The sequence below is a fragment of the Fukomys damarensis genome, unplaced genomic scaffold (genome assembly GCF_012274545.1).
Source record: "Fukomys damarensis isolate Sample0158 unplaced genomic scaffold, DMR_v1.0_HiC HiC_scaffold_5, whole genome shotgun sequence".
Taxonomy (NCBI): domain Eukaryota; kingdom Metazoa; phylum Chordata; class Mammalia; order Rodentia; family Bathyergidae; genus Fukomys; species Fukomys damarensis.
This window is the reverse complement of record NW_022900917.1, coordinates 48,987,514-49,003,764: the sequence shown is the minus strand read 5'-3', so window position 1 is coordinate 49,003,764 and position 16,251 is coordinate 48,987,514. Positions and strand designations below refer to the sequence as shown.

General features: G+C 38.9%; 1 protein-coding gene across 1 annotated transcript in view; it reads right to left on the bottom strand.

The window, feature by feature from the left end:
• The window catches only part of Asph (aspartate beta-hydroxylase), a 208,466-nt gene that overhangs the window by 3,947 nt on the left and 188,268 nt on the right, over positions 1–16,251 (bottom strand). The window contains exons 21-22 of the mRNA XM_010640510.3: positions 9,703–9,794; positions 9,200–9,333 (exon numbers count right to left, since the gene is read on the bottom strand). Of these exons, the coding sequence (XP_010638812.2) occupies positions 9,200–9,333; positions 9,703–9,794 (226 nt within the window). The remainder of the gene's footprint in view (positions 1–9,199; positions 9,334–9,702; positions 9,795–16,251) is intronic.

Here is a 16,251-nt window from a genome sequence, read left to right as displayed (position 1 = left end):
ATCTATAATCAGAGGATCCCAGCAACTCAGGAGGCTAACTCAGGAGGAATGAAAGTTTGAGGCCAGCCTGGGCAATACAATGTGATCCTGTCTTCAAAAATGCGCACATGCATGTGTGCTGAATGTTTCGTGAAATTTACTGAATACCTGTACAGAGCAGGCTGGCCACACAGTACACTGGACTGTGTCGAGGATCCCACTTGTGAGGCTGACTGGGACCTGCGGCTCACTGCCACTACCCAGCATCAGTACGGTACCAACCTACATGTTGTTGCTCCAGGAAAATTCCAAAGTTCAAGTGCAGTTTCTATTGAGTATGTACCTTTTGTGTACCATCACAAAGTTGAAAATCAAAAGTTTAACTATTGCTGAGGGCCATGTGCACTTCCTATTTGAGTCTTTGTGTTTTCATTTGCATAGATGATATAAGAATGAGCATATGTTTGGCATATAGCAGAAATTCCATTAATTAAAGAGATTATAAAATAGAAGAAAATATAGAAAAAAAGAGGGAAAAGATAGAAAATAGAGTTGAAATGTTGGCAAATGGTATAACATTACCAAGAATTACCTTGGCATCATTTGTAAAATCTGCCTTCATTTGAGCAAATTGAAAATTTCCAAGAGGATGAGATGTAAAAAAAATCTTTACAGATTTTTGTAAACCTGTGAAATATATTTTGTGCAGTAATAACAAGTGATTCCCAAAGTTTTTTTTTGGTGGCACAGACTCTAGAAGTTATTAAAATTGTGAAAGTAATTAAAATAACTAAACAGAAAAGTCCATCTTATTGAAAATGATATTTTTCATTACATTCTGAGAGGTATAACAAAGCCAAGATTTAGAAATATTTAAAAACCTTAAACATTCCATTCATTAGTTTAAGTTCCTTGTGAGTAGGCAAATCTATTATCACTGGTATACAAGTCACTTATAGAATACTATTGCATATAAGAGCAGAATTTAAGAACCACTGGCTCTGGCTTTCATATGTATTATGTCAAATGTGGACTAGTGTAAAGTATTAATTAGCTAATATTTTAAACAGGAAATCTAGGAGATATTGCAAAGGCTGTTTGTTAAGTGGTTTTAACTGGGACATAACATTCTATCAGGAAGCATTTCTTGTTACATTTATAGTTTTCCTTTAATTTTTCCTTTACATGTTTTTCCAAGAAAACAAAGATAAATACTTAATATTCTTTAATATTGATTCCTTCTGAATACTTACAAATGATGTTTTTCAAACAATTGGCAGGATAGAACGAATAAAAGCAGAGCCACAATTAACCTAAAGAGGCCAAGAGAAGGACAATACAACCTCATCCAAGCCACATACAGACCCGAGTGACTCTGCGGTTAAACTAGAGATATATCACCTGCCTGGAAAAGGGTAACTGTTTCACACAACAAAAAGAGACAGACCATAAAGTTGTCAAAGGTCTGGAGAGCTCTTCTGAAAGAAACCTTCGGAATACAGAGTTTCCAAAACACATGCTTTATGGAAAAAAATCCAACAAATATGATAACAGTACAATCAAATCATGGCACAGAAAGAGCCAAAAGGAAGCAGAATTCCTCAGGGTGGCCTTGAGATATGGCTTTTTGGAGAAAATCCTACAGACCTTCCCTGATGGCTCAGAACAACAGGAGTGGGAGTGGAAGAGGCTAGATGGTCACCCTGGCTTCCTGTGAAACTGTTTTACCATTAAAAGAAAAAAGCCTTTCTCTAGTTTGCCAAAAGATAAAAGGATTGTGGTCACGACATAAAGTAGTATTACATAATCTCTCCATTTTTCAAATCATTATTATAATTAAAATTTATAATAATGATATAATGGTGGCAGGGCATATTTAATAGCTGTAATTTTGTAATGGAATTACTATCAATCTTAATAAGGACACCAGCTGCTTACAGAGTTCTCACTGAAAACTCCATAGGTGATATCACAGTGATCTTTGTTAACATGTTCTGAGGCTGGTAAATGACATAGCTGTTGCTTTCCTCCAAAAAAAAAAAAAATCACACAGAAACAAGTCTAGGTCTTTGAATGATAGGCTGATTCTGCGGAAGAAGCAGAATGTGCCTAGGTTTGTTTCATTATGGCCTAATGCTTTAGGTCAAGGTCATGGTCCCAGGGGATATTCTTGGCATCTGCAGATGAGATGTACTACATGGCATTTAAACAGGCTGAGGCAAATACACACCTCTTGTTAATTCTGATCTACTGAAGTTCTCTAGTTTTCATTCCACCGGAACCCCCAGCACCCACAGTAAATGAAACTTAAAACTGCACTACCACTTGTGTCTTCCCTCCTAGAACACACAGAAATCCTCCCTTGTTCTCTTTCTCTCTGTCTGGAGAAAGCATTCCTCTGGAAGATAGTAAACCTGTGCTCTCTTCTGACTGTTCAGATATTTGATTGGCAAAGAACTTCACGTACGACCCTTAGTTTCCTTACTGAAGACAGACAAATTAGACTTTAAGGCTCCTTTCAGTGCTAAAATTCTCTTAATTCTCTGAGCTAAGTTCTTGGTTAGGACTTTATTCTTCATAGTATATTTCACAAGATTTTAACAATCTTTCATCTGAGATACGTGCACAGCATCTGCCATTTTGCTTAATGTCAAAGTATTACAGAGCTGGAAGTGTACTGCATGGGTAGGGTTCCTGCTTAGCATGAGTCCTGAGTTTAATCTCCAGCGGGGGGTGGAGGGATTCCAGTAAAAGATGGCTAACTTCGCAAAGGACCTCTTCTCCCAGCAGAATTTATAGTGGGAACCCACAAATCCCCCTTTTAAGAAGCCTGACTCTTAGTCCCTCAGGGTTCAGCCTTCCAGCCAGGACACCACATGGAGTCCCTCTTTTTGGCTAGGCCTGACCTGAGGGTTCAGATTAGTCTGTACTGTCTCATCCTGTGGCTTCTGATTTCTGAGACTAGTAGCACCGGATCTGTATAAAGACAAAATCACTGAAACAGAAGGAAAACAAGGAAAGGAGGGAAATCACAGGGGGCTACAGAGATGGGATGAACCCACCATATACCTCTGGTTTCAGGGAGAGAAGAGGAGAGAACAATCAACTGCACTCTGCCCCTGCTCTCTTTTCCAGGTCCCTCCCAGCCTCAGGCCTATCAAATCACAGCCCCCATCTGTACCATTGCTTCACCAGCACTTGCCCCCACTTACCTCTCAATTCCTATTTTGTCTTTTTTCCTGACTCCCTATACCTCCTCTTCTCATCACTGTCAGAGCTCACACTCCAAGTGGCAAGAACCACCCCAGGAGTGCTTGGTCTCACGTCTTAGAACATGAAGAACAGATGTTCCCCTTCTTGCAGAAGCCAGACAAGAGGATGATAAAAGTTCAAATATACAGAGTGTGTTTACAACATAGCCCTTTGTAAATACAGCTCTGAATATTTTATGTGGAATGCTTTAATACTCAAAACTACAAGAACACATTTATTCTTCCAGTTTCACAGGTGAGGGAACTGAGGCTTACCAATGTTGTACTTATTTGTCTAAAACTAAATTGAATAAGAGAAAACAAGGATTTGAACACAGTTTGTGAGTTAAAAAGTACTTAGGGGCTGACCCAGGAGCCTCCACATCATTTACTACTGCCATAGAAAAATGGACTTCAGTTTCCCGGCTAACAACTAACAAGTACCTCGAATGCAATTCATTTTAAATATGGGAACTGCTCCTCCCTGTGGAGGTACAGATCTGCACCTGAGTGCCCTCTGTCTGTGGTAGGAACAGCTGCAAACAAACTAAACAGGTCAGAGGCTCACACACTTCACTGATGTGTTTAGCTGGCCAAGTTGTTCCAATGCAGGAACAAAGAGGACAAGACGCTACTATTTAACAACAAGATACCTTCAGAAAAACATCACACCAAGCGAAAGAAAATGCCCTTTTGTTCTATAGTCCCAGATGGGCAGGCGATAGTGGTGACCTATGGATAAGGTCACATTACAACATAGATGGAAGAGAGGTTACTCTCCTGGGACAGATCTAGAATTTCTGGGAAAGTAACATTAAAAGGGGGGGAGGGGGCAAAAGAAAGTCATTCTCTCAGCATAGTCCAGAATATTCTGGAAGGGCCCCTTGAAGAGTCAAGAAAATAAATTCCTCTGTGGAATTCCTAAAGCTCACAAAAGGCAGCCACTACACAGGGGTGACAGTTAATTTCCATTTGTTGATGGCATCCACTAGCTCAAGTTTATTCAGCTCTGGACTATGTTGCTAATGAGCTCATCTTACAGTCCACGGAGTAGGGCCTGGGTGGGGTGCCAGACCACAGGACCAGATATGGAGACTCTCCAGCGGCTCTCCCTGCTTATTACCCAATTGTCTGGAAATAAAAACAGTTCTTGGAATAATCACCTTGAAAGTATATCATGATCCTATTTGGAAAGCAACAGCAAAATCCCCCAAACCCGCAAAAGCTATATATAGATCTATATATAGATCCTATAGATATGGGTCTAGAAACATGCAAGTATTTTAAAGCCAGAATGTCTTGGATAGGACCTTGATTCTAATACTGCAGTTGCTGAATGATCAACTCTCTCCAAAAAGCTCTATCTACTTGGAACCTTATTTTGAAAAAGCATCTTTACAGAAGTAATCCAACTTGTGATTTTGAGACAAGGTCATACAGGGTTAGAGTGGTCCCTAAGTCCAATGATAAGTGTCCTTATCCAATAGGAGAGGACACAAGGAGGGGGTGAACACAGAGGTAGACTGGGAGTGATACCTTTTAAACCAGGGAACACCAAGGACGGAAGCCACTGGAAACTCAGGAAAAGGAAGGGATTCTCCCACAGGACCTCCAAAAGGAACCAACCCTGCCCACACTTAGATTTCAGCCTCTGGTCTCCAGAATAAATTACTGTTGTTTTCAAGCAATCCAGTTTGTGGTAATTTGTTATGACAGGCTGAGAAAATAGAAGTATCATCGTGTGCAAATTTTATATTCATCTATCTCAGATTCCTCAGATGTAGAATAAGATTTTAATAATCCTAAGTACATAGCTTAGTTGCTGGGACTAATGAGTTAATGCATATGGAATGCTTAGAATTGTGCTTGGTTCAGCTATATTATTGGGACAATGTTATTCTTTCTACAATTTCCATCATTGTGAATATACATTTGGAGGTACTGAAAGGTATCTGGGCAATATTTCTGAATACTCAAACAAAAACACTTTTTAAAAAAATTGTGCCTCTTGGTGTTTTATAAATTATGGACAAGGGACATGTATTAAGTTTGGAATGAAGGCATGTTAATCTAAAATGATCATTTTTTTTAACAGTGTAAAGATTGCTTACCTGCAAGCTCATTGTCAGATAAAGACAGCTGTGCTATGTTTTACAAAGATGAAGTTTTTATACAACATGTACTCTATCAAGAAACTCATGGCGATGGAGAAATAAAAATCCAATTATTAATTCCTGAGAACTACAGGGCAAAAATTTTGACAAGTAACCTACTCTTCTGGAAGGTGAGAAGCTCTGAAAAATTTTTCTTATTGCATAGCACAAGGAAATCTGATTTCTTGATATATGTGCTTCTCTTTCCACACTTACAATACTTCTACAATCACCTCATTAAACTTCCTGATTTCATATCAAACTGTTTTTTTTTTCCTCAGAGTTTATAAACTGTCTACTATTTAGAAATGTAGGTATTTTCGGGATAAACGTTATACAGCACTTAAATTAACTGACCCATTTCTCTTATGAAAAGGACTATTTTTGTAATGAAGTACTAAGCCCAACCCAACTAGCATGAAGTTAAGGGTTATTAAGGGTATGTAACACAGTATGCTATGCTGTAAATAGGAGGGACAAGGAGAAGCTGACTGGCATGTCAATGCTTCCTGGCTCTTTAGGAATGAGAGAACATCAAGCATTTCATCTTCTACAAAATTGCCTCCATGGCCCAGTAATAGGCAGGTAGATGGCAAATACTTTTTAATAATGACCATCAATTTGCAAAATATATCATTTGAAAATTATTGTTCTCAGCAGCTCCCTGCTATCACATGAAATAGGTTGTATTTTAGCACAGCAGAAACAGAAGGGCTGCCAAGTTAATGTCGTTATTCGAGATCCCCCTGAGTGAGCTGTGGGACCTCTCGTAGTGGAAGACTTTGCCCTAAGAGGATCTTCAGCGGAGGGGTTGGCAGTGGTTTCCTGAAGCATGATCAAGTGTGGTCACGAAGTGCTTACAGGGAGCCTGGAGGGAGGAAGGCACCTACAGAGGAGCAGCTGGAGCCGGTCTCTTGGGGTCTTGAGCCCTCTGTGACTTGTTTGAGCCTCTGGCACTGTTCCCCTGTTTCCCTGATCCTGCCAGGTTGTTTTTCCAACCTGGACATTCTTTTTTACCTCAGGCTATGGAGAGAATAAAATTATGTTATCTGCTGGAAAATGGATGGAACTGGAGGTCATCATGTTAAGAAAAATAAGCCAAACTCAGAAAGATATTATATATTTTCCTTAATATATGAAACTTATTAATAAGAAAAAAACCAAAGATGACATGAAAGTAGAAGGGATGCTATTAGTAGAGAAAAGAAAGGGAGTATGGGAGAGGGGACAGGACAGAGAATGTAAGGGAGAGCAATGGAGGTCGGATATGAGCAAATTGTTACTGGGCTGAATTTTGCTCAGTGGTTCTGCCATCTGTCTTGCAAATGCAAGGTCCCAAGTTTGATCCCCCGTACCAAAAAAAAAAAAAAAGTTAGGTATATGTATAAAAATAGCGCAATGAAACCCAATTTTAAAATGAATTAATACATACTAAAGAAAAAATAGACTAAGATCAGTTTACATTTTCCTTCTCCCTGTCTGTGCCCAAAGGGATTTTTACCAAGTGATTTCACTCCAAATATCTACACAGAGAATATACAAGAGACAGGAAGCCCAGCGTGGCAGGCAGTAAAAGCTGAATGGGAGAGAGGAAGGGATGGAGAAATGGAGAAAGAAAGGAAGCAGCACAAGTTAGCAAGAGATAAAGTGAACAGATAAGTCCTAAAACCCTAAGAAGTGCTTAAGAACAAGCCCTTGTGTTCTCCATATTCACTGTCTTCTAGTTTTGCTGAGGCAGGTTCGCTGCGATTATAGGTGTGCACCACCATGCCTGGCTGCCTTCTTCCTCTTATGTCCATCTGTGCCCCCGCTGCATCCTCCCATATCCTAGTTCCCTGCCATGCGCCTGCCCTTCTTCTGGCGGAAAAACCTTGTAGATCCAAACTGAATTCTTGGTGAGGCCTGACAAGATGCTTTCATAACTTCTTTCCATTTTTCCCATCACTCACTTGCCTCTCAAGCTTCCTCTGGAAACTCCTGCTCAGCCTGCCTCTCCAATCTCTCTCTTTAGTTTTGACTTCTCCCTTGAGTGTCATACCTTTATTTCTAGCCAATTCACAGATATTTCTACCACTGTGTTCCAATAACAACCTAATAAAATATATATAAACACTTGGTTCATGTTCCTTTCTCTGGTTTCATCATGCCTCCTTAGTCCCCAACACATGCCAGGGCATCACTGCCTTCCACCCACCAAAGACTGAAATTTCAGTGCCGTCTTTGACTTCTCCATCCCTTTATCACACACCCAAGATTCACTTGGGGATCTACATATCCTCCATCTGCTCTTTATTTCTTTCTGGCACCGATTTGCAGTTCTTTTGATCTCTCAGGAATGTTGCTGGGGCAGCCTTTTGACAGTTGTTCTATCTCTTCCCGTTAGATTCAAACTTGGCTTTAACTTTCTAACACAGAGGTCTGATGCCATCTGCTTGGTACTCAAAGTCTTCTATTAGTGGCTACATTCTTTATGAGCCTGTCACAATTGGTTTCACAACACTCAGTATTTCTCGTATTTGGCACATAATGTATGGTCTCTGTACTGGATGCTGTTCTGGAATGTTTTTAATGCCTCTCAGTTTTTAATGTCCACATCCAACTTGTCTTTAAAAACCACCACTGTCATGATTCCCAGACCTCAACTGCAAGTGAGGTACCCCTGCCCACTGACTCATCTCTTTCGTTTTCATCTGTCTCCCACAGTTCGCATGGCATTTGATCTTCTCAACCAGAGGACCTGTGGAAGAGGGAAGCCCCATGTGAGGTCTTTGTATCTCCCAGAACATGCGGTGCTGTGGTGCCAAGCCAGGGCAGGTACTTGCCAATTACCAAAGGAATAACTCAGAATACTCACTCACCATTGTGACCTCTACTAAGGGCAATGAGAAAAGCCTAAGAAGATAAACTCTTAATTTCTGAATTCTAGGAGCTCACTGCTTATTGTGGAGATCAGACTGATATAAAACAAATTAATAAAAAACAGTAGCAGGTACACAGCAGGATCACTGAGGAGATATACCATGTAATTCTAAAAAATCAGAAGATTGGTTCTATTTTTAATAAGAATAAATTAGATCTTAGTAATGGTTTACTTTGGATAATTAAAAGATGGGCATAACATTGTGAATAAACCTGCTATAATAGGTAAAGAAAAAAACACGGGGAAAAGGAGCCTGACATCCTGTGGATGTCAGACCATGGGTTAAGTGCTCCATAAGCATCACTCCATTTAATCCATACAACAGTTTTATAAAGTAGATAGTGTCATTGCCAATTTTATAAGCAAGGATGAGATTTGAGAGGATTAAGTAACTCGCCAAGGTTACACAGGATTAGGGGGCAGAGCCAGGATCTGGAAAAGACAGTTGGTTTCCATCACACCATGATGCCTCCTCTCAAGAAAAAAATAAACATCACAAGCCATTTTCTATAGGAAAAGGGACTTGCTCTATTTATGAATAGTTCAAGCTGTAAACCCCCAAGTACAATGTGTAATATATGTATAGGGATTAATACATGTTAGCTGACTCTGAATTCAAGTTTGTCTAGCTTGAGAGAGAAGCAAGAAGATTCCCAGCCAGAGGGATGCTGTGGGCAGAAATGCTAAGGAGGGCCACCCTAGAATTAGGCAGTGTCTCCAGACTAACAGGATGCACAAAGAAGGGATACGGGCTCAAGAGTCTGTACTAACATCACTCTGGTTCATTCTACTTTGGTTACAAAGGAAGAGAGAGATCCCAACTGAATATAGCTTTATAATAATGAACACCCATCCCCAGATGTGACGGATGTGAGGAAACGATGAAGGAAACATACTTGGTCTCATTGGCACATCGAATCTTGCAGCCATTTTTGGGTATCACCAATCCCAGGTGCATTCGGAGCCTGCAGTTGGTGGGTCCCGTGTGTGGCCATACATGTGTTCCAGGGTGCATGATGGAATATTTGATCTGCACAGAAAACATGAAACTTATTTAGCCTTTTACCAAGGTATGGAGGAACTGCTAAATTAAAATGACAGTACAAAATTACTGCCAGTTTGGATTACAGCCTTTGTGAAACTCAAGATTGATACATACATCCTATTCTTTGTGAAAGGACTGAAAATAAGCACTCAAACTGTGCACAAAGTGATAAACATTGAATATTTTCCACCCTCAATTCTGACACCAGCAACGTGAAATTAAGTTTCATCAATAACTGAGTGATGATAAAGAGGCATTCATTGGGACAAAGGATATAATCATTTATTTGTACAGGTCAGCTCTCCCTCATTCCCAACAACTGTATCCCCTCAGTACTGAAAAAACTGTTGATACCTGTCCTCTTCTACATCCTGTTGTTTCAGGGAACTTTTCTAGTAAAGTGCAGGTTTTAGGAGCTCCTTTACAGGCATTTTCATTTTTTCTTCCTGGAACAATAAACAACAAAAACTACTATTAAAAACAAATCTCAGGTTAGGCACTGTGGCATGCACCTATAATCCAGCTACTCTGGAGGCTGATTCAGGATTACATGAGCCCAGGAATTTGAGATCAGCTTGAGCAACACAGCAACGTAGTAAGGCTCCATCTCGAAACAAACAAACGAATGAACGAACAAATCATGTAAGGCTAAACTCATCCCATTTGGACCATATATAGTTTTTCTTACTGCAGGAATGAGGCCAAGTAAATACAAAAAGACAATAATAATAGACATGTCTCATAGACAATGACTAGCAGAGCAAGGACCTGAATTCTCTGTCAGTGTGGGACTGTTAAACTAAGGATATTTAATGGGCAAGGTACATGTGGAATACTTAATGTGGCAGGTGGAATAATGAATGATCCTTCCCAAAGATGTCCACATTGTAATCCCAGGATCCTGTGCATATGTTAAATTCTGTGGCAAGGAAAAATTAAGACTGCAGATGGCACTAAGATGTCTAGTGAGCTGACCTTAAAATAAGGAGATTATACTGCGTAGCTGCACGGGCCCTACGTAATTATAGGTCTGAGGATGTGGGAAAAAGAGGAGGACAACTCAGACTAGTACAGAGTAAGCGAGACCTACTAACCACTGCTGGCTTTGAAGATGGAAGAGGAAAACAAGCCAAGGAACATGGAAGTCCTCTAGGAGCTAGAGCCACTAGGAGTTGAGCCTCCCAATCAATAGCACTTTGATTTTAGCCCAGTAAGACCCTTAGAGTGTTCTGACTCAGAACAGTAAAATAATAAATGTGCATATATTTAAGTCACTGAATTTGTGGTAATTCAGTAGCCACAGGAAATTAATAATCCCATAAGGATGGAAAATATCTTCTATATCTAGCCTAAAATGTATTTCTGAGATTATATTAATATATAATTTATTCATATGATTATAATATGATTATATTTATTAATATATATCAGGGTTACAAGACACTATTTTTAACTGGAATTTCATGTCTTCTCAATGTACAGATCATCCTTTAAGCATTGATAAAGAATGACATTTAAATGAAGAGGAGGACAAACGGGTTTTGGCATAGATAATGTTTTCTATGAGTAATTCTATCGGGAATAGATTCTGGAACATAGCTGTAAGCATCCTAGATGATGCAAATTTCTTCACGCTCCATAAAATTACTATTTATTGGGGAAATATGTGCCCAGAATGTATGCAATATCATATGCTGTCACGGGAGAGTAAAACAATGGTCTTTTAGAAGACAGAAACACTTTAGTTCCCTGTTCAAAATTCTCACAAAGGACTGCTACATCTACAGCTGAGTTAAATTTTATTTCATGAATGCTAGTTGTGTACTAAGATAATCATATAGTGAGAATAAAATCAGAGTTACAAGAGATGGAATTTAAAGATATTTTCTCCGATCAAGTGGGACTCAATATGTTAGAAAAACCATAAATCTATATTAGCCTTTACTAAGTGATCTTTTTGCTTTTTAATTGAATAAAATGTTAGTTATTTTTTGCGGGGGGGTATGGGGATCAAACTCGGATCCTTGTGCTTGTGAGGCAGGTGGCAGAACCACTGAGCTAAATCCCCGGCCCTTATTTTTAGTTTTGTTGGAATACCTTAAATGAACTAAATAATAAATGTCAGTTTGAACAAATCCTATACAAGTGTATATGTCCTGGTGAATTTTGTTTTGTTTGTTTTGGTACCAGGGATTGAATTTGGGTCCTTGCACTTGTAAGGCAGGTGGTGGAATAACTGAGCTAAATCCCCCACCCAAAAGATACTATGTTTCCTTTTTTTGAAGGGGTACCTGGGATCGAACTCAGGTCCTTGCACTTGTGAAGCAGGCAATGGAACCACTGAGCTAAATCCCTGGCCCTTATGAAGCATTTTTAAGCCTTAGCCTTCTAGGTCTTTCCACATGCAGGGCCAGGAAATACCTTGGCAAGATCCAATAATTCTGGATTCTGTGCTTCTCAGGCAATGGCTGAGTGAAGTTTGATGGCTTAAAAAGGAACCAGATGTCCCACAAGCACAGTGGTGAGGGCTGACCAGTGCTACTAGAACAGGTATGCCTCACCTGGATGGTAGTTAATAAACAGACAACTAAAAGGATTGTTGCTAGGATTTCTACTTGATCAGGATTGGACTAGAGAGCACCTCTGGCTCTTCAAACACACACAATTGGTTGAGCATGTCTAATTTAAAAATCCAAAATCCAAAACTTGTTGAATATCAACATGATGCTCAAAAAGTTTTAAATTTTGGACAAGACTTTTGGATGATAGATGCTCTTCTGATAAAGTCTATGCAAATATTCCAAAACCTGAAAAAACAAACAAAAAAAAGAACCCTCAATGAAACACTTCTGATGTCAAGCATTTCAGATAATGAATACTTGACTTGTGTTTCCTTTGTAGTCTGATAACAAAGAATCTCCCTAGGGAAAGAGCTGTGCAGTTATTCAACATTTGTAGGTTGCCACTGGTGGTTTTATGTATTCACACGTGATCAGAGGGATCTAAGCAATGCAGCCACACTTTGCCGGTGCTTACCATGGGCCTGGAGCAGTTTTGCATGCTTAGTTGATGCACCTGATGTCTACAACACCCAGGAAGAGAGACATTTATTGTATTTTACAGGACAGAACCTGATACACAGGGCAGGTCACAGGATACATGTCAGAATAGAGAATTGGGAATTCCAATCCAGCCACACTGTCAGCCAGGGACCATGCTGTTAGCCAGGATCCAGGAACACAGTTCTTTGTTTTTTCCTTCTTTATTTTTTCCGCATTGAGTTTATTGGTACATTTTAGGTATACAGTACAGTTTCATTAATTATTGGGATCTTGTACCTTTACATGACAGGTCTTGGTTCTCATGTTTTCCCCTTGTCCCTGCCCTCCTTTCACCCCCTCCTCCCCTCCCCATTTACAAACATTTCATTTCCATTTTCTCATTTCCTCCTATTTTTTTCCTTTCCCTTATTACATTTTCCCTATCCTTCCCACTTTCCCTACACCTTAAGCCCTTTTCTTCCTTTTTCACATTGTCAATTATCTCATTAGGATCTTATGTACTATTACAGTTTATTCACACCAGAGCAACTATTCAGTATTTACACATGTGTGACTTATTTATTTCACTTAGGAGTATATCCTCCATATGTATCCATTTTCCTGTGAATGAATCTAATTTCTCATTCTTTATGGTTGAGTAGTAGTCCATTTTATAGAAACACCACATCTTCTTTATCCAGTTTCCAACTAATGGGCAAAGGGGCTGTTTCCAAGTTTTAGCTATTGCAAACTGTGCTGCTATAAACATAGGTGAGCATATATCGTTGTGATATGATTCTTTTAATTCTTTTGGGAATATACCCAGCAGAGGGATGGCTGGATCAGATGGAACTTCTTATCCCACCTCTTTGAGGTATCTCCATATTGATTTCTATAGTGGTTTCAATAGTCTGCACTCCCACCAACAATGGAGAAGACTTCCTTTCCCCCTACAACCCCACCAACATTTGTTATTGTGTGATTTCTTGATAGCAGCCATTCTTTGTGGGGTGAGGTGGAATCTCAGTGTTGTTTTCATCTTTGAGAACCTGTACTCTAAAAAATTGGAAAACACAGAAGAAATGGACAGATTTCTAGATACTTATGAATTACCAAAGTTGAACAACGAAGATAAAAACATTCTAAACACCCAAATTACAATCAGTGAAACTGAAAATGTAATTAAAAATTTACCAACAAAGAAAAGCCCAGGTCCTGACAGATTCACTGTTGAATTTTACAAGACATTTAGAGAAGAACTACTGCCATTACTCTTCAAACTTTTCAATGAAATTGAAAGGGAAGCAATACATCCAAATTCATTCCTGGAAGCAAGTATCACTTTGGTTCCCAAAACAGGGAAAGACGCAACTAAAAAAGAGAACTACAGGCCAATCTCTTTAATGAATATAGATGCAAAAATCCTTAATAAGACGCTACTAGCAAACAGCATACAGTGGATCATCAAGAAGATCACACATCCTGACTAGGAACACATTTCCATCATTATTACCATCACATAATGTGCTACTGTTTTGAAACAGAAAAGTAGTAGCTCTCTTACATCTTGGAAAACTGTGTCAGATATTTCACTGAGTGCTCACTGACCTGAGGAACTATTTTCATTTCATTTTTTAAATTTAAAAAATTTTGTTTGAATTTTCAGATGAGGAATTTGAAGATCTGAGAGTCTCACACTACATAACTGACAAGAATGAACCTAGGACTGTAAATAGAATTGTGATTTCTAAGCTCTATAATTTCTCATCTTTATTGCTTCTTGGATTAGCTCAGGAAGAAAAGAATCAACTAACTCAACGTAACTGAAGGAGAAATGCTCAGTATTTGCAACTCAGTGGCTTTGTTGTTGTTTTATCATTTTTTATTTCAAACTTAAGTTAAATTTCAGGAAGTAGCACACTTTATTTCTTTAGGAAATTGTACTGGGAGGAGATCTAACAGCCAATGAAGAGTTGAAAGAATCACTTGACTATATCATTTTATGTGAATATACATTATGAGGGACATTCCTGGAGCTATGAACTTGGGTTACATTTCAAGGCACTACTGCTGGGATGACAACAGGGTCCTTTTCACACAATTCTGATCAGTTTATACTGGCTATACAATATTGTTTTGAGAAAAATCAGAGGTTTACCTTGAGTTGATCTAAAAAGGACAGAGGATTAGGTAGCACCAATTTCCATGGGCTCTAGAAGGAAAAGTACCTGCACATGGGTGGCGTGTTTCCAAACTGCATGAGGCCTCATTGGTGACTATTACTAAAATGTGAGCGAAACAGATGTCCCATAATATATACACAATTTTTTTCAGTGCTGGGGACTGAAGCCAGGGTCATGTGTATGCTAGTACTCTCACCACTGAACTATGTCCCTGACCCTGAACACAGTAATTTAAAAATGAATCTGTAAAGAAAAAAAAACATTTATTTAAAAAAATTTTTATATTTGCTGATTCTTTCTTCAATTATAAAAAGCTAATCATTCAAAAAGAAATGCATGGGGGGCTGGGGATTTAGCTCAGTGGTTCAGTGGCCTGCCTTGCAAGCGCAAGGACCTGAGTTCAATCCCCAGTACCAAAAAGAAATGCAGATCAGCATCAATTATACCACTTAGAGAATGTCGGTCTGCTTGGGCTGCTGTAACAAAATACCACTGGGTGGCTTAAGCAACAGCAATTTGTGTTCTCACAGTTTTCGAGGTTGAACATCCAAGATTATGATGTTGGCAGATTTGATTTCTTCTAAATCCTCTCTTTTGGCTCATGGATGCCCTTCTTCTTGCATTATCCTTACATGGCCTTTTTTCTCTCTCTGCATGTCCCTAATTTCTTTTCCTTTTCTTATAAGGATTACAGCCCTATCATGCAGGAACTAATTTATCTCTGTAAAGACCCTATCTCATACCAATGTCTTCCAGAGTTCTGCCTAACTTACCTTCCAGCAAGTTTAATGTTTCTATTTTAATATTTAGATCTTTAATCAATTTGGATTTTAATTTAGTGAATGGTGAAAGATAAGGGTCTAATTTTAATCTGTGGCAGGTTGACATCCAGTTTTTCCAACACCATTTATTAAAGAGTCTATCTTTCCTCCACTGAGGATGGTCAGCACCTTTGTCAAAGATGAGGTAGCTGAGTACATCTGGGTTTGTTTTTGTGTCTTCCAGTCTGTTCCATTGATCCTCATTGATCCTCAGGCTTATTTCTTTGCCAGTACCATGCTGTTTTTATCACAGTGGCTTTGTAGTATAGTTTCAAATTGGGAATTGTTATACCTGGTGCCATGTGTCTGTTGCCTAAAATGGCTTTTGCTATTCTAGGTCTCTTATGGTTCCAAATGAATTTTTGGATTCTTTTTTCTAGTTCTGTGAAATATAGTGTTGGAATTTCAATTGGCATTGCATTGAATGTATATAGCAGTTTTGGTAGTATGGCCATTTTCACTATGTTGATTCTTCCTACCCAGGAGCAGGGGATATCTTTCCATTTTTTAATATCCTCTTCCATTTCTTTTTTCAGAGTGCTGTAGTTTTCAGTGTAGAGATCTTTTGCTTCTTTTGTTAGATTGATTCCTAGATACTTCATTTTTTTGGACGGTATTGTAAAAGGAATTATTTCCCTTATTTCTCTCTCTGTGAGTCTGTTATTTGTGTATAAGAAGGAAGGCTATTGATTTTTGGGTATTCACCTTGTATCCAGATACTCTACTGAATCTGTCAATTAAGTCTAGAAGTCTTTTGGTGGAGTTTTTTGGGTCTTCAATGTAGAGCATCATATCATCAGCAAATAATGACAGTTTAACTTCTTCCTTTCCTATCTTTATTGCTTTAATTTCTTTCTC